Source organism: Theropithecus gelada, chromosome 5 (genome assembly GCF_003255815.1).
Source record: "Theropithecus gelada isolate Dixy chromosome 5, Tgel_1.0, whole genome shotgun sequence".
NCBI lineage: Eukaryota > Metazoa > Chordata > Mammalia > Primates > Cercopithecidae > Theropithecus > Theropithecus gelada.
Window position 1 is genome coordinate 147,645,366 of NC_037672.1, and position 25,418 is coordinate 147,670,783.

Genomic DNA, 25,418 nt, shown 5'->3' on the forward strand with positions numbered 1-25,418 from the left:
GACATTAATGGGAAAGTATTAGGCCTACATAACCATGGCTACAAGCAAATTATGTGGATTCCAAAGGAGGGTCAAAATAAAAAAAAAAAAATGCCACAAATGACATTTCTAAATATTCTAATAAGATTGAATTAAAAGACAAAATGCTACTATAATTCTTTAGATAAAACACAAAGAAATTATACTTAATTTAATCCTCTTCACTAGAATTTTGCTCATTGTGCATATTTCTTTTAACAGGCTTAGGATAGTTAAATGCATTACAGCTACAGTATGACTCTGATTTCTCTCTAATGCCATTTATGTTTTCTAGAATTATGCTAAGTGAAGAACAAAGTACACTGTGTTATTCCCATTTATTACAACCATGTCCATAATTTACAAGCTTATTATGCAAGCCTCATACAAGGGAAATCAGAGAATAGTTAACCACTGTCAAAGAACGGTGAGCCAGCATACATTTTTGTCAGCTACATTTTCTACATGGACCTTAAAAGGAGCATTAAGATCCACACATTCACATTATTGGGAATTAATATTGGAAAGGACTATTTAAAGATAATTTTATGAAAAGCATTAGGGAGAAACCAGGTGTTCTAAATAAGTAACAGTTGAATATGATACAGGACTAAATATAATGACAAAGAAATATCAACATACAGGCAATGTGCTTTGTTACATATTGTTTTTTAATAAAATGTAAGATGAGATTTATAAAGAGAATATTAATTTAATCATGTCCATTTTCTCTGTGATGGTACACCCTTTCTTGTTGTTCTGAATTTAAAATGTACACCTTAGAAAGCTAATAATTTCACAGCTATTTTGGAAAAAGTAAAAAATATTTTGTTCTGTGGACTTGCAGAAATATTAATATTTCAAAATGTATTTCAATTGTTTCTGGCTTAATGAATAATAGAATTGATGCCTTAGAACAACTCTATTACTGAAACACTAATTATTTCTAGATAAATACATTTCATGGTCCATTTAGCTCTCCAAGATATTTATTACACCAAAATCACTTCAGGAAAACCATGTTTTCCTTTTGATACCACATGTATACTATGCTATACAAAGGTACAGCTATCATCAGAAAGAATTTTGATCCCATCAAAAAGACCCATGAAATGCTTGGCATAAGTTATCTAAACGTTTTTATTTTAAAACTGCAAAACCTTTTGGGTGAAAAAAATAACTTCTTAAAAAGATTCAACAAATGCACATTGAGTTCCCACTACGTGTCAGGCACTATGCATCAGAGTAACATCCTAATTTATTCAGTATCTGATGTCAAAATGACATCAAATCTTTAATAATAAAGCACTCTGAAACTCTAAAACCCTCAATACAACAATCCTCCATTCTCCTTGCCATGGGCTTTTAGATGTTGCCAGATAAGGCACCAGAGATCACTGGCCCATGAACACATGTTATTTCCATGACCACTCTTCCACCTGCAGATCAACTGAAATACGATTAAAACAAACAAACATGGTTCCTGTTGGCTGTCCTTTTCATCTCAAGACCTTGACTTGCCTTTCTTTCTATGAATATCAAAAATTAGGTACCCAGAAATATAATTCATTATATGCAAATATCCTTTGTAATAAATATCACATGCTACATTTATTCTATATTAGTGAATACTTCATACAAGTAGCTTTCAATGCAAATTTTTGAAGTTTACTTTTCTAAAAGTTAAAATTTTTTTCTTTATACTGGAAAATTTCTAAAACTGAATTTTGATGTCTGATAGACACGTAAGTTACACAAATGGAAGCAAATTACACTCTTACATAATACACAAGTAATTTACTATTTTTGTTTTTGTAGTCTTCTAGAAAAAGTTGTGCAAAAATTAGAAATTAAAATATAATGTTTTCTAATAGCCAAATAAAAATTTTTGTCATTAACTTTACTTAAAAGAGTCAACACATGTTCCTGAAGTTCGTAGCATAAAATATTCCATGGAGTATACATTTTATAATTTGTCAAGTTCCTTAGTCCTAAAAGGCAATTTAATTATTTTGTTTCTATAAAGTAAAATCAACAACAGCATGTCCCATTTGGCTATCTTAAAAGAAGGTAGATATATTGAGTAAAATTTTAAAGAAGGCATTTAACCAAGTTTATCATCACAGTCCTGCAATTTGCAACATAAGAAAAAAAAAATTTTATTATATTTTCCAAACTATGCTTTGAAAATACAGTTATTTTCAAATAACTAAAAAATATAAAAACAGCACAGTTTTTTAAAATAAAATGTTATATATGTAAAAATTTGGCTATAAGTATAGATAGTAAGATAGTTTAAGTGCTTCCCTTAATAATTCATTTCAAAAGGAATAAGTAGATAAAGCAAATATTATTTTGGAAGTAGTTGAGGAAACTGATCTACAAAGATCCACAATTGTACCCATACTGATTGGATAAATATGGATCTATAAAGATCCATAATTGTACCCATACTGATTTTCTCCTTCCCTTTGGCTTTAAATTCATACAGACGATGAAATACAAAATTAAATTACTCTCTTCTTCATCTGGCTTTGATCATATCCAAAGTCATTTATCTAAACCTAAGCCATCTACAGAAAATCAGTGGCCAAATCCTAAAGGTATCCCTTTACCTCACTGCAGAATTTCCCCAGGCTCCATGCTTGTCTGTGAGAATGTTGATAATTTTCTGGATTAGTTGAGTTGCCGTCACATGGTCACGATATTTTGCTGCTCTTATCAAATGATCACACATCTTCTCATCTTCTCGTTTCTCTGCAGAATACTGGGCACACAGTGACTTGGAGAGAAAAAAAATTAATACTATAAAAAATATGAAAAAATACCTTTAAAATCCATTATGAAATAATCTTTACCCTAAATCAAAACAACCAAAATTTTAAATCTACTTTTACATTCCTCATTAACCTAACGACTGAGATTTAGTGATCTGCTCTTTCAGTAAAACATCCCACAAGAATTTACTTCTGTGAAGTCAATCATGAGATACACTCAGAAGTGATAAACATTCAAGTAGAGACCTGAACAATGAGACAAAGACAGTCTTGTAAGAAGCAGGGGCCCAGCACGACAAACAGCATGAAGTGAAGTTGCAAAGGACTTGAGACATAGTGAATAAGGAGAATAATGGTAAGAAATAATTTTCAAAAGGCAGGCCAAGGCCACATCATTTGTATTATGGTAAGGAGCTTAGATTTTATTCAAATGTAATGGAATCCCAGTAGAGAATTTTACGCATATAGCCGCTATTTAGAGAATAGATGGTAGCGGGACAAGAGAAGAGAAGTTGGCAGTTATGAGGCTACTGCAAAGGGCCAGAAAAGAGACAACAGCAGCTTACAATAGTAAATTGAGCTAGTTCTAAACACCTTTAGAACATGAAACTGTTTGGTCTTTTAAGTCCTAGCAAAATATACCAAAAGCACTGGGATTGCCTGGGATCTTATTTAAAATGCAGAGTCTCATGCCCCACCCCAAATCTATTCACTTTGTGTTTGAATTTTAATTCTCAGGCAATTTATATACATTAAATTGTGTATATATATATTTTTTTATATATTTATTTATAAAAATAAATCTATTCACTTTGTGTTTGAATTTTAATTCCCAGGCAATTTATATACATTAAATTGTGTGTATATATATTTTATATATATTTATATGTGTGTGTGTGTGTGTGTGTATATATATATATATATTTTTTTTTTTTGGAGACAGAGTCTTGCTCTGTTGCCCAGGCTGAAGTTCAGTGGCGCAATCTTCTTGGCTCCTCTGCCTCCCAGGTTCAAGCAATTCTCCTGCCTCAACCTCCCGAGTAGCTGGGACTACAGGTGCCCGCCACCACGCCCAGTTAATTTTTTTGTATTTTAATAGAAACAGTGTTTCACCATGTTGCCCAGACTGATCTCGAATTCCTGAGCTCAGGCAATCCACCAGCCTCGGCCTCCCTAAGTGCTGGGATTACAGGCGTGAGCCACTGTGCCCGGCCAGGAATCAAATATCTTAGTATGTGCAAAACACTATGCTAGGGAGATGAAAAGCTGAATTTAATAAAGAGGAATTTTAGAAGTTAGTTTTGGGTGGGAATAAAGGAAACCTTTAAAGCAAAGACAAGGCAGAAAAACAAGGGAGGGACAAAGCAAGAGAGTTTGACCCAAGTACAAAATACAGGTAGAACGAGTAACAGACTGCAGAAATTCTGGAATGCAGAATGAGTATAGAAAAAAGTCACAGGAGTCACAGTATACTTATACAAATGACTACAAGATTGGGAAGCAAAACAAAAACCAGGTTACGGTATCACCCTTGCTAATATCTCCTGTCAGTCGTGATCAATTCACTCATTTACCTCTTTAGGTCTAAATGTCCTAATCTGCAAAATTAGCAGATTATATTAGATCTAAGATTGCGTCAATCCGAAGATCCTGGGCAACCTCTGTGAGGGTACTTGAGGGTACCTGAGTTCAACATCTCAGAGATGTTCACTGGTAAAGGCAAACTGTTTATTTAAACACTGATGTGGAGAAAATAAATCCTAATAAGAACTAGATTAACTGATGAGAAATTAAAAGTAAACTTGATATACTGTACTTTTTTGTTTGTCTGTTTGTTTGTTTGTTTGTTTGAGACAGAGTCTCGCTCTGTCACTCAGGCTGGAATGCTATGGCGCAATCTCTGCTCACTGCAAGCTCCGCCTCCTGGGTTCACTCCATTCTCCTGCCTCAGCCTCCCGAGTAGCTGGGACTACAGGCGCCTGCCACCATGCCAGGCTAATTTTTTGTTTTTTTGGGTTTTTTTTAGCATTGACGGGGTTTCACTGTGTTAGCCAGGATGGTCTCGATCTCCTGACCTCGTGATCCACCCACCTTGGACTACCAAAGTGCTGGGATTACAGGCGTGACCACCACACCTGGACCATATGCTATATTTTTTAAAAAGATTGACCCAAACAAACCACAAGAGAGTTCACTTGTCAAAAATATGATTCGAGCAAATAAAAGAAAATGATTAAGAAATATATGAAAGGGCAGTAGTTTAAGTGAAGATAATTAGGAAATTATTTCATTGTAACAAAAATGTCAACTGATATGTCATATTGTTATATATTCACTCAAGAACTGAGAAACATTCTATAAGTTATTTCATATCTAACCCAACCATACACTAAAACAAACAGTACGAAATGATAAGACACTCACAGAACCGTAAACTTCCAACATTCTCTACTATATATCCATATCTGTCCTTGTCTAACTTCACCTAAGAGGAAATTCAAATCTACTGACGAGATTTACAAAATCACTGGTTTCTGAAATGCTATGAAACACCACATACCTTCATACTAAACAGTATTAAAAGTAACCAAAAACATATTATTAAATAGCTTATCATTTCTATCTCATTAATATTATAATAATTTAACATCAAATTATATTTTGTAAACATTTGATGAGCTACTAAAGTTTGTTCGAAAAGGCATAATTCTCAAAACAAGGGCTCAAGGTAAGCTCAATGGTAAAATGCTTTAAAGTGTTCTTTAATGGATCCTTCTTTACAATTTGAACAGCAACTTTTCATATCTGACATAAAATCTATAGATATAAATCACATTAAAGGGCTATTCTTTCCTGATTATCAATCTCTGTCTCTTTGTGGAACATTAGGGTCACATCTGACCTAGAAACATGATAAAAGAAAACCAAACAAGAATGTTTCATAAAGATATAATGAACTTGTAACTATTTATTTAAATGTCCTTATAATGTAATTTGAAGATGTTCTTATTTAAAAACCAATAATAAATTCTATGTATGAAATATCATTCAAAGTCATGTGGAGATAAGAAATATTTACTTTAGAATCAAATACATATTACTTATTTGTAGTATACATTTTTGTGTATGTATGTATACTTGTACTTGGAGATTGAGTGGAGGTACAAGAGACATTAACAAATATTGCTATTTATCAGTAACATAAACGGTCAGATCTAAAATTTTCATTCAATTTTAAGGCAGAATTTTTTATGTTTTATATCAACTTTTCTGTGTTCCTATTGTAAGCACTATATAAACTAGATAATATAACATCACAACATGGCCACAAAATATTTGATTATAAAAAGAAAAAAAATAAGCATTTGGGGAACAATTCTATTTTACATGATTATTGCTAAAGAAACCTAAGATTTGTAACCAAAGAATGAAGAAACTCAGTATAGGATAAATAAAACTCCTCAGAAGAAATTCAGTCACTCACAGTAAAGAGACAAATTGACCATTTTAGCTCTTTAAATGTAAATGGAGACAATATTTAATTTTTCCTTCTAGACATCATGGCTCTACCTAATTTCACTATTCATCCTTTGCATGAACGTGAGAGGACACAAATGGAAAAACATTACATGCTCATGGATAGGAAAAATTAATATCGTGAAAATGGCCATACTGCCCAAAGTAATTTAGAGATTCAATGTTATCCCCACCAACCTACCAATGACTTTCTTCACAGAATTAGAAAAAAAACTACTTTAAATTTCATATGGAACCAAAAAAGAGGCCATAGCCAAGACAATCCTAAGCAAAAAGAACAAAGCTGGAGGCATCACGCTACCTGACTTCAAACTATACTACAAGGCTACAGCAACCAAAACAGCATAGTACTGGTACCAAAACAGATATATAAGACCAATGGAACAGAACAGAGGCCTCAGAAATAATACCACACATCTATAACCATCTCATCTTTGACAAATCTGACAAAAACAAGCAATGGGGAAAGGACTCCCTATTTAATAAATGGTGCTGGGAAAACTGGCTAGCCATATGCAGAAAACTGAAACTGGACCCCTTCCTTACACCTTCTACAAAAATTAACCCAAGATAGATTAAAGATTTAAATGTAAGACCTAAAATCATAAAAACCCTAGAAGAAAACCTAGGCAGTAACATTCAGGACATAGGCATGGGCAAAGACTTCATGACGAAAACACCAAAAGCAATGGCAACAGAAGTCAAAATTGACAAATGGGATCTAATTAAACTAAAGAGCTTCTGCACAGCAAAAGAAACTATCATCAGGGTGAACAGGCAACCTACAGAATAAGATAAAATTTTTGCAATCTATCCATCTGACAAAGGGCTAATTCCAAGAATCTACAAGGAACTTAAACAAATTTACAAGGAAAAAACAAACAACCCAATCAAAAAGTGGATGAAGGATATGAACAGACCCTTTTCAAAAGAAGACATTTATGTGGCCAGCAAACATGAAAAAAAGCTCATCATTACTGGTCATTAGAGAAATCCAAATCAAAACCACAATGAGATACCATCTCATGCCAGTTAGAATGGCGATCATTTAAAAAGTCAGGAAACAACAGATGCTGGAAAGGATATGGAGAAATAGGAACGCTTTTACACTGTTGGAGGGAGTATAAATTAGTTCAAGCATTGTGGAAGACAGCATGGCAATTTCTTAAGGATCTAGAACTAGAAATATCATTTGACCCAGCAATCCCATTACTGGGTATACACCCAAAGGATTATAAATCATTCTACTATAAAGACACATACACAGGCATGTTTATTGAGGCACTATTCACAACAGCAAAGATTTGGAACCAACCCAAATGTCCATCAATGTTAGACTGGATAAAGAAAATGTGACACATATATTCCGTGGAATACTGTGCAGCCATAAAAAAGGATGAGTTCATGTCCTTTGCAGGGACATGGATGAAGCTAGAAACCATCATTCTCAGCAAACTAACACCAGAACAGAAAACCAAACACCGCATGTTCTCACTCATAAGTGGGAGGTGAACAGTGAGAACATATAGGCACAGAGAGGGAAACATCCTACACAGGGGCCTGTCCGGGGATGGAGGGCAAGGGGAGGGATAGCATTAAGAGAAATACCTAATGTAGATGACAAGTTGATGGGTGTGGCAAACCACCATGGAATATGTACGCTTGTGTAACAAACCTGCACGTTCTGCACACATATCCCAGAACTTAAAGTATAATAAATAAATAAACAAACATTTTTTAAAAGTCCTAAAAGATTTAAAAAAAAAAAACAGAAATGGAAAATATTAATAGACATATTCTCTACTAAAGAAATTGAACTCAACTACTTTACCACAAAGAAATCTCAGGCCCACATAGTTATATCGGTGAATTCCACCAAACATTTAAGAGGAAATAATACTGAGGCCAGTCAAGATGGCTCACACCTGTAATACCAGCACTTAGGAAGGCTGTGTCGGGAGGATTACTTGAGCATAGGAGTTGGAGACCAGCATGGGCAACATGGTGAAACCCCACAGCTACAAAAATACAAAAATCAGCCAGGTGTGGTGGCATGCACCTTTAGTCCTAGCTACCTGGGAAGCTGAGGTGGGAGGATGGCTTGAGTCCAAGAGGCAGAGGCTGCAGCAAGCCGAGATTGTGCCACTACACTCCAGCCTGGGTTACAGAGCCAAGAAGAAGAAGAAATAATAATGAAGAAACAAAATTTACAATAGCATGAAAAATATGTAATATTTAGCTACATTTTAAAATTTATACAGATCTTATAAAAAAATAAAACCATAAAAACTAAAAAAATAAAATGACAAAATATTGTTAAGAGAAATTAAGAAGCTAAATGAAGAAATATACAATTTATATATACAAAATATAGTTTATAGATTTAAAGATTCAATATTTTAAAAATTGATTTTATATATTCAACACAATCTTACTAAATATTTTTAGCAATTCTTATAAATACTGAAAAGCTGATTCTAAAACATATATAAAAACAGAAGGTAGGCCAGGCCAGGTGGCTCATGCCTGTAATCCCAGCACTTTGGGAGGCCGAGGCAGGTGGATCACGAGGTCAGGAGATCGAAACCATCCTAGAAAACAAGGTGAAACCCCATCTCTACTAAAAATACAAAAAAAGTAGCTTGGCTTGGTGGCACATGCCTGTAATCCCAGGTACTCAGGAGGCTGAGGCGGGAGAATCGCTTGAACCAGGGAGTCGGAGGTTGCAGTGAGCCGAGATCACGCCACTGCACATTGCACTCCAGCCTGGAGACAGAGTGAGACTCCATCTCAGGGAGAAAAAAAAAAAAAAAGAGAGAGACAGAGAAGGTAATAACAGCAAAGCAACTTTAGAAAACTAAGTTGTAAGACTTTACACCCTTCCAACTATACTATAAAACTAGAAATGAGGCTGGGCGTGGCGGCTCATGCCTGTAATCCCAGCACTTTGGGAGGCCGAGACGGGTGGATCACGAGGTCAGGAGATCGAGACCATCCTGGCTAACACGGTGAAACCCTGTCTCTACTAAAAATGCGAAAAATTAGCCGGGCGGGGCGGCGGGGGCCTGTAGTCCCAGCTACTTGGGAGGCTAAGGCAGGAGAATGGCGTGAACCCTGGAGGAGGAGCTTGCAGTGAGCCGAGATCGCGCCACTGCACTTCAGCCTGGGTGACAGAGTAAGACTCCGTCTCAAAAAAAAAAAAAAATTTAAACAACTGCTCTTTTTTTTTTTTTTTTTTTTTTAAGACAGAGTCTCTCTCTGTCGCCCAGACTGGAGTGCAGTGGCTGGATCTCAGCTCACTGCAAGCTCCGCCTCCCGGGTTCACGCCATTCTCCTGCCTCAGCCTCCCGAGTAGCTGGGACCACAGGCGCCCGCCACCACGCCCGCTAATTGTTTGTATTTTTTTAGTAGAGGCGGGGTTTCACCATGTTAGCCAGCATGGTCTCGATCTCCTAAACTTGTGGTCTGCCCGCCTCGGCCTCCCAAAGTGCTGGGATTACAGGCGTAAGCCACCATGCCTGGCCCAACACCTGCTCTTTAAAAGAACAATTTATAAAATGAAAGGTAAGCCACAAATTGAGAAAAAATATTTAACATACATATAAATTACAAATGAATTCTTTAAAGAATATATAAAGAATTCATACAACTAAATAAGACAAACAACCCAATTAAAAATAATGAGCACAGGATTTGAACAGGCATTTCACAACTGGCTAATAAGCACATGAGAAGATGCTTAGTCAGCAGAGAAATGCAAATAAAAATCACAATAAGCTATCACTATACACCCACCAGACCGGCTAAAATTTAAGAGCTACAATACCAAGCACTGACAAGAACATGGAACAACTGGAACTCTCATATCTACCTTGGTGGTTGAATTGTAAAGTCATCAATTACTTTGGAAAACAGTTTGTCAATTTCTTGTAAGCTTAAACATATACTTACAGGAGCATGTAGCAATTCTACTCCTAGGTATTTCCTCAAAAGGAGTAAGTACATATTTCCACAAAAATAACTGGTATGAAAATGCCCACAGTGCATTTAGTCATAAAAGCCAGACACTGAAAACAACTCAATATCTGCTTATAGCTGAATGGATAAACAAAATAATTCAACTTAGTATTTTAAAAAACAAACCAATAATACACACAACAATGTGAACAAATATCAGAAAGTTTATGCTGGCCAAAATAACCCAGAGTACCTACTATTTGATTCCACGTATATAAAATTTTATAGCAGATAAAACTATCTATAATAACAGAAATCAGATCACTGGTTGTCTGGGACTGGATATGAATATATGGAGAGGAATTGACCACAGTGGATCACAAGGGAATTCTCGAGGATGACCCAAATCTCCTATATCTTGATTGTAATGGTAACACAGATACACACCTTTATCATAACATACATTTTGCATGTAAAATTTTATTACATGCAAACTATACTTCAATAAAGTTTATTTAAGAATTGTTTGTTTGTTTTTTCAGACAGGAGTTTACTCTATTGCCTAGGCTGGAGTACACTAGTGTGATCTTGGCTCACTGCAACCTCAATCTCTTGGGCTCAAGTGATCCTGCCACTTCAGTCCCCCAAGTAGCTGGGACTAGAGGCACGCACCACCATGCCCAGCTAATTTTTTCTATTTATTGTAGAGATGAGGTCTCACTATGCTGCCCAGGCTGGTCTCAAACTCCTGAGCACAAGCGATCCACTCACCTCGGCCTCCCAAAGTGCTGGAATTACAGGCATGAGCCACTGCGCCCAGCAAGAAGTGTTTAAAAGGTGAATGGACAAAGTATAGATGGAGAAAGCAGTTAAAATACTCATGCCAAAAAATAGGCTCATATAGCAAATAGGTAAATACCTTCTACAAATAAATGAGGAAGAGACAGATAACCAATAAGAAACTGGGTAAGAGAGCAACATGTACTCACAAAAGCAAAAAACAGAAAACATATAACAAGCAGAATAGACTCAATTCTTTTAAAAATTCAAAATAAAAGTACAACTACCGGAATGCCAAAATAAAAATTATCAGTCAATTGTTGATGAGAATGCTGAACAATGAGAACAACTCTACATTGAAGCTGGGCATGGTATATACTTTCACAAGATAGTGTGGCAATATCTATTAAAAGCGAAAATATGAACATTTTGTAATCAAGTAATTCCACCATACAGAAATGCATGAGGACATGCGCCAGACATATAAAATGTTCAAAGTGCATTATTCATAATAGCTAAACACTTAAAACAACCAACCAAACAAAAGAGATTATTAAAAAACTAATGGCCTACATATTCATAAAAGCTAAAGATTGGAAATAATCCAATGGCCTATCAACAGTAGAAAGAGGTAATGAACAGCCAGCAGTCTATACATAATGGAATACTATGTAGTAATGAAAGTGGAGTTGAAACATGTAAGAAAATAATTAAATTTTGGAAACATAATGTTGAAATAAAATTTCCAGAATAAAATACATATATTATAATTCCATTTATGTAAGGATCAAAAATTGTGCAAGAAATTATAGTGCTAAAAGAAACATACTTAAGTTTTGAAAGAATAAAACAAAAGCAAATGTCAACCATAAAATTCAGAACAGTGGTTACCTTAACAGGGTAGAAAGGGGTTGTGATTGGACAGCTAGAAGACTTCTCACAAACTCTTTGTTTCAGTATCACAAAAAAATTAAATTAATGATGTTAAACATACATTGTTTCTAAAGATAGGTTTTCAGAGTAATATGTTTTTAAAGAAACAGGTTATAAAAAGCAAATTTTTATTAAGTTTGCAATTAAGGTCTTATTAAGTTTTGAAATAAAAATAAATTACACACAATTTTAATGATAAAATAGCAAGCCCTTTTCCTAAATTAATAATGTTTAATGATAATTAAACAATTTATGTGTTGGTCTAAAAGTTTTGTATTTAAAACCTCTTTTTAAGACTTTTAAAAGAAACACATACTTGCTTTTAAAAACAAATCAAAGAACAATGCCATAAAAAAGAAAAAGAAATTTCTCTTTTCTACTTCCTCCCTGTTTGGTCAGTTGCTTTCTACAGAGGTAGTCACTGTTTAGAGTAAAATGTCATTCCTATATAATGGAATCAAACTGTACATCATTCCATTTCAGGACCTTCTTTCTTTTACATGGCTATAGATTATTACACTTTTAGTTAACCAAGCATTGCTTCTGCTAAACACATTTAAGTGTAGTACTTTACTTCTCAATTTGTCTTAAAATCACTTACACTATAAATTACTTGTCTCACTGCAAACAATTTAAAAGTGATATCACTTCAGGGACAATAAATGAAGAAGTTTCTCAATATTTCACTTTTGGAGGTCTTTGTACTTGATCCCCTACCTTAGATTTAAAGCGTGATCTTTAAAAAAAACAAAAAAGCTATCTACAGAAACTCAGAAAGACTCATAGAAAAGACAGAAAAATGAAAGCTTAAAAATGTCGACAGCAAACAAAAGTCAACCCATGATAATGTGTGACAGCAATCTTTAATTCTGAAGTGATTCCTCTGTCATGCAATGACTCGAAGTATTGATTTCTCTCAGCATGAAAAAGCCTAAGCCAATGAAACAGATAGAGCAGCATCCCCCTTCTCCCTTTCCCTGATAACAGCATTCAAGGTTAAAACAGGCAAAACACTTATGAAAGTATCTCTTCCATTTCTTCTTGTTTTAATAGACTGTATACAACTTGTTGGGTTCTTATCTTTACGAACTATAGTCCTCAGACAATATTTTTAAATAATTTGAAGATTAATATAGGTTCTTCTATTCTTTTGCTTTACACTTTTGGTAATAAAAAACTTTTCTTCTGTGAACTCTTAAGTATATATAATATTTGGGAAAACAAGCCAACACTAATAAGAAGGCTATAGTTTTTACTTGTGTGCCAATTCCACACATAATATTTTGTTTTCATTATTTCTTTAGAGTACTTATTTACAATAAAACCCACAAATATCTAAACATCTTCCAAAAAGACAAAGTGAATCCTTCAACAATGCAAACATATATCATACATCTGTTTGGAAAATAAAGTAAACTATGGCTACTATCTGTGTTCAAGAAAATAGTAATGGCCGGGCACGGTGGCTCAAGCCTGTAATCCCAGCACTTTGGGAGGCCGAGACGGGCGGATCACAAGATCAGGAGATCGAGACCATCCTGGCTAACACGGCGAAACCCCGTCTCTACTAAAAACACAAAAAATTAGCCGGGCGAGGTGGCGGCGCCTGTGGTCCCAGCTACTTGGGAGGCTGAGGCAAGAGAATGGCGGGAACCCGGGAGGCGGAGCTTGCAGTGAGCTGAGATCTGGCCACTGCACTCCAGCCTGGGCGACAGAGCGAGATTCCGTCTCAAAAAAAAAAAAAAGAAAATAGTAATAACATAAAAGTAAGCAAAGGATAGGGTTGAAACCAAAGAATTATATTTTAAAACTATAGTATGCAACAAAAATAACAATCAGTTCTCTGTATCCCCAGGTTCTACATCCACAGATTCAATCAAATTTTTTGTTTTGTTTTTGAGTCAGAATCTCACTCTGTCACCTAGGCTGGAGTGTAGTGACATGATCACAACTCACTACAGCCTCAATTTCCCAGGTTCATGCAACCCTCCTATCTCAGCCTAATGAGTAACTGGGACTACATGCACACATCACCATGCCCAGATAATATTTTTCTTTAGAGACAGGGTCTCAATGTTGGCCATGCTGGTCTCAAACTCCTGGCCTCAAGTGATCCTCCTGCCTCAGCCTCCCAAAGTGCCGAGATTACAAGTGTGAGTCACAGAGCCAGGCCTTAACCAATTTTTGATCTGCAGTTAGTCCTGGAACCAATTCCCCATGGATCCAGAGGGATGAGTGTGTATCTTCACAAAATATTATGTATAAATGGTTACACACAGACAGATAAATTAAGAAGCTTTAATTTCTTAAACTTTACTTTTTGCTAATCTGCAAAAGAATTAGATGATCTTAAGGAAATCTTATCATCTTTAAACTCTACCTAACCAATGGGTTTTTAAAAGCATAAAAAACTAGGGTCTTTTAGTTGTATTAGCAAGGTCTCCTACTTTTGAATAAATATATTGGCTACTACAAATAGGTTAATCTCACACTTAAATTTCAAGGCCAGACGTGGTGGCTCACATCTGTAATCCCAGCACTTTGGGACGTTAAGGCCAGCAAATCTCGAGGCCAGGAGAATTCGAGGCCAGCCTGGGCAACATGGCAAAATCCTATCTCTACAAAAAATAGAAAAATCAGCTAGGCATGGTGGCATGCACCTGTAGTCCTAGCTACTTGGGAGGATGAGGCAGGAGGAGAGCTTGAGCCCAGGAGGTTAGGCTACAGTGAGCCATCATCAGGCAACTGCATTCCAGCCTATCTGACAGAGTGAGACCCTGTCTCAAAAACAAAAACAAATTTCAAATAAAAGTAGTTCAAGAACAAGCATGAAAACCAGAAAGAAAAAAGCAATTATGTATAAAAATCATAATTAACAATGTAGTTAAGAGCACCAACTCTAGAGCTAGATGACTTGAGTTTTAACTCTTGGTTTTGATACATTCATGCTTCAGCAAATTATTTGAAACCCTGTGCCTCAGTTTCCTCATATAAAAAAGGAGATGATGTGGTATGCTTTTCAGGAGGATCAAAAATAGGCATAAAACGATTAGAACATAGCCAGTCATATAATAGTAACACCTAACATTTATTGTAGGCTTAATTGTGGTGTTATCAAAATACATAACAAATAGTCTCTGTCTTCCAGCATCTCAGTGTAGTTCAGTAAAATAAATACAATATGAGATAGAAATAAGCTATGAGATAACTGCTCAAAGAGTTATAGACAGTATGTTTGGAAAGACAGAAAAAGAAGGAACTGTTAGGAATCAGGGAGAGGATGGGCACAGTGGCTCATGTCTGTCATCCCAGCACTTTGGGAGGCAAGGCAGGCAAATGAATACCTTGCACTCAGGGAGTTCCAGACCAGACTGTAGAGATGGCAAAGGCCTATTTCTACAAAAAAAAAAAAAAAAAAAAAAAATTAGCCAGGCATGGTGGCACACATCTGTAGTCCCAGCTACTTGGGAGGCTGCGGTAGGAGGATTGCTTGAGTCCAGAAAGTTGAGGCTGCAGTGAGCCGAGATTACACCACTGTACTCCAGCCTGGGTGACAGAAGAGACCCTGCCTCAAAAAAATTAAAAAAAAAAAAAAAAAGGCCGGGCACGGTGCCTCAAGCCTGTAATCCCAGCACTTTGGGAGGCTGAGACGGGCGGATCACGAGGTCAGGAGATCGAGACCATCCTGGCCTACACGGTGAACCCCGTCTCTACTAAAAAATACAAAAAACTAGCCAGGCGAGGTAGCGGGCGCCTGTAGTCCCAGCTACTCGGGAGGCTGAGGCAGGAGAATGGCGTAAACCCAGGAGGCAGAGCTTGCAGTGAGCTGCGATCCGGTCACTGCACTGCAGCCTGGGTGACAGAGGGAGACTCCGTCTCAAAAAAAAAAAAAAAGTCTGGGCGCAGTGGCTCACACCTGTAATCCCAACACTTTGAGAGGCCAAGGCAGATGGATCACAAGGTCAGGAATTCAAGATCAGCCTGGTCAAGATGGTGAAACCCCGTTTCTACTAAAAATACAAAAATTAGCTGGGCATGGTGACAGGTGCCTGTAATCCCAGCTACTCGGAAGGCTGAGGCAGAGAAGTGCTTGAACCCAGCAGGTGGAGGTGGCAGTGAGCTAAGATCATGCCACTGCACTCCAGCCTGTGTGACAAAGTGAGACTCCGTCTCCCAAAAACAAAAAAAACAGGGAGAGTTTCACAGAGGAATTAAAGGCTAAGTACCTGTTCACCAAGAAGAAAGGGATAGAAAAAATAAAATATAGAAAATAAAAGAGGCCAAAAACGAAGAGAACAAGCTCAAATACATGCATTTTTTAAGCAAAGATAGGAATAACAGAATGAGACATGTAATAAAGAGCCTTCTCTTTTTAAATATCCTGATACATGTTTATATTTTCCTTGGGTAACTAATATTTTTACCAATTACTTTCATAAAGGAATTATTCCTCAAAGGTTTATATAAATCCTTTAACATATAAAATATTAACTAGATTTATATTTCTCAGCTGATGATTGTTATAATGCTATAATTTCTTTCATTCATATTCAAGTGTATTGCCAACACAGACCATTTCAAAACAACACACCTGAATATTAACTCGGTTATAAGCAGTTTCTCAAACCACCTGTAGTGAAGGGCCATTTTTGGGTTTTTTTAACCTTTTTAAATACATTGAGCACTGATGCCTTTGATGACACTGCCAGTCATTCAAGCTGTAAAACTCTTTAAATATTCAATTTCTGTACTCAGCTCTTTGTGGATTACTAAGAAGTAATTTGGTCAGCAGATGACACTTAAATAGCACTAATATAAAAAGATATGTAGAAGGAAACTATTTTTATCAACTCAAGTATTGCCATTTTGCTTTGTATGGTAAAATACTTGCTTTGCAAAATAAAATACTTTGTATTATAAAATACTTGATCTTATATTCAGTGCTTTAATTTTTATTAATAAACCAGAAACAACAATAAATATTCTAAATGCACATGAGAAAAGCTTAAATTATAAACAAATGTTGTATGAAATACACAGTAAAGATTTTTAATTAGCTTAGTTTCTTATTGATCTTTATTTTAAAATCCATTAAGAAAAGGAAGGCTTTACATTAGTACATGATCTGGTCTACGGTTAAGATAACCAGAAGATACCATAAACTGAAAGCTTAAGTAAAGGCTCGATATATCTATGGGGGATATATTCAGACATTTTCTTAGAAGAGATGTTCAACAGCATTAAGAGGTCTGGTTTTCAAAATACATTTTATAAGAACGTACTGAGAAGATAATGAAAAAACACTCTTCCAGTTTGGATTTCATTTGATCAACACTGCCTGCAACAGTTTTACCTACATATAAACCTTTTGCTTTTTCTAGCTTGCTAGCTTTAATAGAAATACAGTAATACTAAACATCCAAGTAAAACAGCTGTTTTCTTAACCTGGTACAGCATCACTTAACAATCCCCAAAGACTCATCGATTCACTTTTGAGTGGTCTTCCTTTATCCCAATGACAGTTCCTTTAGTTTTACAAACAGCTCACAAATTATTATTTCTTGTTATATGTATGTATATACCTGTGCCTTATACAGGTGAGAATATGATGTTCAAAAGATACCTACAGAAGAGTAACAGCAGAAAATATTGAGGCCTTTCTTTTAACCTGGTCATTAAAAAAGGCTAAAGTTGAGAGTAAGACAAGATAAAACACATCATGGAAGAATCTCTAAAAATAGTGTGTTCAAGACTAAATACACAAGATTTTGGATATGAAAACTGAAAAATATTATTATTGCATAGTCCAGGTCTGTAGAAGCCAGAGCATATATGATAAACTGGGGTAAGAGTTTCCTTAAAAAAATTTGATGGTACTGTTATCACTCAACCCGAGGCAAGAAAAAAGAGTAACATTGGATTGAGGAAAAACCAAGATTCTTCTCTAAGAGAGGAAGCAGGTTAGCCTGAATTCGAGAAGGAATCTTGTCAAAAGAGCTCTCACTGTTGGGGAGCTGAACTAGCTTCTGCAACATGGCCAAGGGAGAAGGCCTGGGGAGAGAGGGAGACAGAGTCAAGAGAAAACTGCCTGTTCAAGAGTGTGGCCTATGAATCCTAGGAGATGCAATAACTAGTATTGTTTTGTTTTCCTCTTCTGCATTGTGGTGCCCTTCTATCATTACAAGGCCCACAGAAGAGAAAAGGAGAGGTCTACGTTCATGCTTTGGGCAACAGGATAAAGAAAAACAGCTACTGCCTGGAAAAGTTGTTCGTCAGATGGGAAGAGGTATCCTCCAAAGCTCTGACACAACTCTATCCAGCAATAGTGTGGACAGGAACCTGATAGCAGTGATAAGAGGCCTAGATTCACTGTGGCACATATAAGCATTCAATTTCCAGAGATTACTTAGAAGAAAAAAATAGCTGTTATTGAACACTTAACATGGATTCAGAGTAATGGGTACATTAGGTTTATCAAGTCCCATTTATTCCTCACAACATAGCTACAGGTAAACATCATTATTATCCTGATGTAAAGGTGCAGCAGTGGTGTCTTAGCTCACATGGTTTAGTGAATGACAATGCCAAGATTAGTCAACAATTTGATCTGACTACGTAGTAAGAGCTAAGGTCAACTGCAGCAGAATAATCATTTCTCACTGTTTGGGTACTGAAACTATAGCAATTGGACATTAAAAAGAACTAGAATACTTGTCAGTTGGTTATACTGGTACAGGTTGAGTATCCCTTATCCAAAAATTCAAAATTCAAAATGCTCCAAAATCTGAAGCTTTTTGAGCACCAACATGACCCTCGAAGAAAATGCTCATTGGAGCATTCTGGATTTCCAGGTTTTCAGATTAGAGATATTCAGCCAGTAAATATAATACAAATATTCCAAAATCTTTAAAAACCTGAAATCTGAAACACTTCTGGTCCCAAGCACTCTGGATACAGGATACTCAACCGGCATTTTATTTCTCATATTAACTGATATTATTTTTATCAAAGGCGAAGAAAAGAACAATGATAGAAAACAGAAAAGCAACAATTTACATTTGTATATATAGTCTGGCTTAACGACGAGGACAAGTATCATACTGTTTATAGCCTAGGAGCCATACAAATATGTACAGTATGTTACTGTATTAAATACTGTAGGCAACTATACCGCAATGGTAAGTATTTGTATACCTAAACATAGAAAAGATATGATAAAAATGAGTAAAAAAACAAACAAACAAAAATGGTACAGGGCACATACCATGAATGGAGTTTGCAGGACTGGAGGTTGCATTGGGTCAGTCAGTGTGCGAGTGGTGGGTGAATGTGAAGGTCTAGGATATTACTGTATACTACTGTAGACTTTATAAACCCTGCACACTTAGGCTATGCTAAATTAATTAGAAATTATTTTCTTCAACAATAAATTACCCTTGCTTACTGCAACATTTTTACTTTATAAACTTAAAATTTTTTTTAACTTTTTAACTCTTTTGTAATAATACAGTTTAAAACGCACATTGTACAGCTGTGCCAAAATATTTTCTTTCTTTATATCCTTATTCTATAATTTTTTTCTTTTTTTGGAGACAGAGTCTTGCTCTGGCGAGACAGAGGCTGGAGTGCAATGGCACAATCACAGCTAACTACAGCCTCAACTTCCTGGGTTCAAGTGATTCTCCCACTTCAGCTTCCTGAGTAGCTAGGACTACAGGGGTGTACCACCACGCCCCTGGCTAACTTTTTCATTTTTGGTAGAGATGAGGTCTCCCTATGTTGCCCAAGCTGGTCTCAAACTCCTGGACTCAAGCAATCCTCCCACCTTGACCAAAGTGCTGGGATTACACTGTGCCTGGTCTATAAACTTTACTCTATTTTTAAATTGTATTTTTTTTTTTTTTTTTTTTTTGAGACGGAGTCTCGCTGTGCTCCCAGGCTGGAGTGCAGTGGCGCGATCTCGGCTCACTGCAAGCTCCGCCTCCCGGGTTCACGCCATTCTCCCGCCTCAGCCTCCCAAGTAGCTGAGACTACAGGCGCCCGCCACCACGCCCGGCTAGTTTTTTGTATTTTTAGTAGAGACGGGGTTTCACCATGTTAGCCAGGATAGTCTCGATCTCCTGACCTCGTGATCCACCCAAAAGTGAGATACAAACACACACATTAGGCTAGACCTATCCAGGGTCAAGATAATGAATATGACTGCCTTCCACCTCGACATCTTGTCTCACTGGAGGGTCTTTGGGGCAGTAACAAGCATGGAGCTGTCATCTCCTATGATGACAATGCTTTCTTCTGGAATACCTCTTTAAAGACTTGGCTGAGGCTGTTCTACAGTTAATATTTTTTTAAATAAGTAAAAGGAATATACTCTAAAATAACAATATAGTATAGTAAATACATAAACCAGTTACACAGTCGTTTAGTATCATTACCAAGTATTATATAATTGTGCTGTGCTTTCATACAAATGGAAACACAGGTTTGCTTCCGCCAGCCTTACCACAAACACGTGAGTAATGAGTTACACTACAACATTACAATGGCTACAATGTCAGTAGGCAACAGGAGTTTTTCAGCTCCATTAAAATCTCATAGGACCACTATTGCATATGTGGTGTGTCATTTACCAAACCATTGTTATGTGGTGCATGACTGCGTGTATATAAAGCAAATATTGTCAAGCTTAGCATTTCATGGTTTCTACCCTATAGATGGAGAAATATAAATAAAGACATTAGCTAAAATGTCCAAAACCGCTATGGTGGTAGGTATCAAAACTGGGATGAGAATTGACATTCTAATACTTTGCTATCAGGCTACGATGACACGAAATCTGTCAATCCACCATCTCTTCACTGAATGACAAAAGTGATCAACACAAAGCGTACATCGAGGGAGGAATGTGGGAAGACAAAGGGGTACATTAATCACTGAGGCAGAACCATCCTGGGCAAAAGAATGGTATGCTTAGTTTTAAAAAGGTTATCCTTGACTTTGACCATCCTTCCTCTCATTTAGGGTTTTTAAGATAAGGTGGCCAACTAGAAACAGAAAACTAAGGAGAAAAAGTTAGGAGAAAATCAAGCGAGAGAATAAAGAAGAAAAGACAAATAGGAAAGCATAAATAGCAGGTTCACATAAAATTACTTTTGCACTATTTCCTAATTACGAGTTTACTTTAAAAACTAGTAAGAAAAAATAGTATATAAGATTTCTTTTGCACTGTATTTTAACAACTAAATGAGAAACAAAATGAGTTCAATTCAGTAATGGTAAAAATGAGATAATGAACAAAGGTGGGAAAAAAGTTTGTCATTCAACTAATCTTTAGAGTTCAAGACATTTTGCACTCTACCAATTTTACATGCACATAGGAAAAAACATATCAAGTCATTAGAAAAGAACAAGGTAAACAGAAATAACATATATTCAAGGTGTAGTTTCAATCATCAACAAAAGTGAACGAAAAGGAAATACCAAGATAATTACATAGGTGAGACTCCAAATAAATAATATTGCCCTTTCACAACCTATGTTTTAGAATAAAAATATTATAAGCTACAGATTTGAGACTAGACTAATGACCTTTAAGGAACCTCATATTATTGCAAAGAAATTAAGTATCCTATCCAACACTACATAGTTAATTAGCGGCAGAACAACGCCTAAATCCTAGTTCTTACAAATCCCACATCTGTGATTTCTATCATACACTATAGACTGCAAAAACAATTTTACAACTTATGTGTAATTAAATATTTTAAATTCACGCTCTTAAGCATGAATTTAAACATGCTTTAACAAAGCAACACTTAACCCTTAAAAAAACCATTCAAGTATTATACAAAGTCCATATTTCAACTATCAAACTGTAAGTTCAGAAATAATTTTCATAGAGATTTAAATTCTGGCTCGGCATGGTGGCTCACACCTGCAATCCTAACACTTTGGGAGGCCGAGGCAGGGGGATCACCTGAGATCACAAGTTCAAGACCAGGCTGGCCAACATGGTGAAGCCCTGTCTCTACTAAAAGTACAAAAATTAGCCAGGCATCATAGTGGGCACCTGTAATCCCCAGCTATTCGGGAGGCTAAGGCATAAGAATCTCTTGAACCCTGGAGACGAGATTACAGTGAGCCAGGATCACACCACTGCACTCCAACCTAGGCGACAGTGCAAGACTTTGTCTCAAAAAGAAAAACAAAATTTATTTGCCTTTATACATCATTAAAAGCTCATTAAGAAAAGCAGTGACAATCCAGTAAGCAATGCTAGGGAACAAAGTGATTACTACTTTTCTTACTTGCTGTCTCTACTGGGATATAAACAGAAGGTAATTTTTAACAAAATATTATCTTAATATTAAAGAATCTAGGATCTCACATGAAAAACTGATCCCCCAAATTTATGTTAGCTGGATATGGAAATCTTCTTTAGTCCTACCGTATGTCTTCTACTACTGACAATTTCATTCATTCAGCAATTCTTTGAGAGCTTCCTTGAGAGCTTCCTATGTTCCAAGCCTATACTAGATACTGAAATTAAAATAAAACAAATCCTTTTATAAATTAGTCAACATGTAATACTTGTTTCCCTCAGTAGACACCAATAATTTCAAAACATTTTTAACGGTTAAAAGTAATTCTCACAAGTTGTCCAATAAGAATATAATGCAGAAATTGCTAATGTAATGTCCATAACAAAACAAAAGGTAGTAAAGGTTAGCATTTAACGATTTCTCCTACATGACTGTAATAAGAGATGTGATACATACAAACCATACAAATCCTTACATAAGCAAATCTCAAGACAGAATCCATAAACATGTAAAAATTACATGTAAAATGTGTTATATTTGTATGAATTTATCAAGGTTACATTTTCAAAGAGTCCATTAGCAAAAAAAAAAAAAAGAACTATTAGCTCAAAATATAACGAACAGAACATTTCACATAATATCCCATTTTTGAGCCAGGCTAAGTGGCTCATGCCTGTAATCTTAGCATTTTGGGAGGCCAAGGTGGGAAGATCACTTGAGCCCAGGAGTTTGAAACTCTCCTGGACAACATAGCGAGACCCCATCTCTACAAAAAAAAAAAAAAAAATTTAAATCTTAGCCAGGAATGGTGAGGCACACCTGTAGTCCCAGCTAACCTTGGAGGCTGAGGTGAGAGGGTCACTTGGGCCCAGGGGTTAGAGGCTGCAATGCACCATGATCACACCACTGGACTTCAGTCTAAACCACAGAGCAAGACATCGACTCAAAACAATTATGTGTATATTTTATATTTGTTTTATATTATAAAATAGATACACAAATATACACTCATAATAAAAAGTCTAAAATGCTATGTGCCAAAACATTGTCTTGCCTCTTGGTGGGGCAAAGATATTGGAGAAGGTTCTCGTTTTACTTTACACTATTATTTACGGTTATATTTTTCTTCTTTTCTTTGTTGCAGTATTCTCCAGCTCAAAAATTAATGAATTAAAACACAAAAAGAGTCACTGATCGAAATCAAATTTTTCTTAAGTTAGGGTATTTCAGGTTAACCTTCTGGGAAGTACCTGAATTCTATTTTTAAAAGAATTTTTTATTTTTTTTATATAATAGTGTCAATAACAATAGATTTGGGCATATCTGGATTATAGATATATAGAAGCAGTTCATATGCTTATAGCTCTTATACAAACACAAACCAATTACAAATTAAGTTCAAGCAGCAGCAGAGAAATAAATGAATTTATATTTTTGTGATTGTGTAAAGTGAAAATATAATTTGTAATAAATTGATAATCACTAGATTAGACTATCATGTCAAAATGGCATCAACCAAGCCATGAAAATTGTTAAATTCAGTCTATTTAACAATGATAATTGAAAATGACAATTAATGACAAAATTTATCTTTCATAATAAGAATATGTGACTGAAACACATTTATATAGACTAAGATTTCAGTATTTACTTAACACATACAACAGATTCTATACTATGGAAATGGCTTGTTGTAGCAAGTAATGTAATACTTGTAATATTGCTGGTTACATAAAAAAATGAATTCACATGACGTGATGTATCATGTACTACATGAATAAAAATTTGACAGAAGTTTAAAAATAGAAATGTAAAGGGAGATTATGGCACAGACTTCAACTTATTCGCCCAAATGTGCCTCCCCCTTCAATAGTACCAGAGGCTCCTGATTCTTAAAAGCCTGTAGCTGTCTAGAATAAAGAGCATATTTCCCAATTTCATACCATTTTGCTTTTATTAATAAAACTAATGAAAAGTCAGGAAGGAAAAACGATGAATTTAAGTTTTAGAGAAAGTGAATATAAAGGGGTAAGAAAACACAAGGTAAAGAAATATGGCAGATTTTTGGAAATGTGAAACTGGAAATGAGGTCTGCATTATAGTCAGTAACATTAAAGGTGAATCCCATCAAACCTTTAAAAGAAGGTAATTCCAATGCTACCTAACCTGTCTCTGGGCATGAAAAAAGAATGGAAATTGTATAATTATTTACAACAGGCAAGTATAACACTGAAGCCAAAATCTCACAAACGACTAAGATTGCATAGAAAGTTAAAACAACCACAACCCAATTTAAGAATAGAACATGAAAATTACAAATAAAACATTAGTAGACACAATCTGGCAAGATTAAAGAAAAAACTAAGACCAAAATATACTGGCATAATATTGACATATGTAACATTGAAAAAAGTATACTATGAATAACAACTCCACTGCTCCACTAAAGGATGACAAAATTGAACAACATTCTTCATTTACAAAAAAACTCTAAAAAAGTACTGAATAAGTATTTCATTAAAATGATAAAGCATATATACTTCAGGTCAAAGGCAGTATCATACTTAGTAGGGAAACACTGAAACATCTCTGCTAAAGTCAGGAATAAGAAAAAGATGCCCACTATTAATTTTTAACATCACACTGGTGATAGAAGTCAATTCAATTAGACAAGGGAAAAGCAATTATAAGAATAAAAGTTGGTAAGTTGGTACCAATAAAAGTTGGTAAAACTATCAATATCTGCAGATGATGTGAGTGCATGCCTGAAAAGCCCAAGAACATCAAATGAAAACACTCTTTTGAACCAGATGAGCTGAATCTAATGTTAGATTAACAAGCCAAAGAATTCTGACAAAAGAGATTCAAAAGGGCAATAAGAAGGAAGAGGAGGAGGACCAGGAGGAACATAGACCTATTAGTATCAAAACACATTGCAAAGACTCAATAATTAAATTGATTAATATACTAGTTTGACACTAGTATATGAAGTCACATATAGACTAATGGGAAAAAAAATCAAACTAGAAACTGACCCCAAACATATAGGCATTCAGTATATGATAACAGTAGCATCTTAAACGAAAAATTAGAC

The 25,418-nt window shown here is 35.6% G+C and overlaps 1 protein-coding gene across 2 annotated transcripts in view; it reads right to left on the reverse strand.

Moving 5' to 3' along the window:
• LRBA (LPS responsive beige-like anchor protein) overlaps positions 1-25,418 on the reverse strand; it is a 756,763-nt gene that overhangs the window by 409,803 nt on the left and 321,542 nt on the right. For both annotated transcript variants that reach the window (XM_025385122.1, XM_025385123.1), the window contains one exon: positions 2,634-2,800. In XM_025385122.1, coding sequence (XP_025240907.1) covers positions 2,634-2,800 — 167 coding nt within the window. The remainder of the gene's footprint in view (positions 1-2,633; positions 2,801-25,418) is intronic.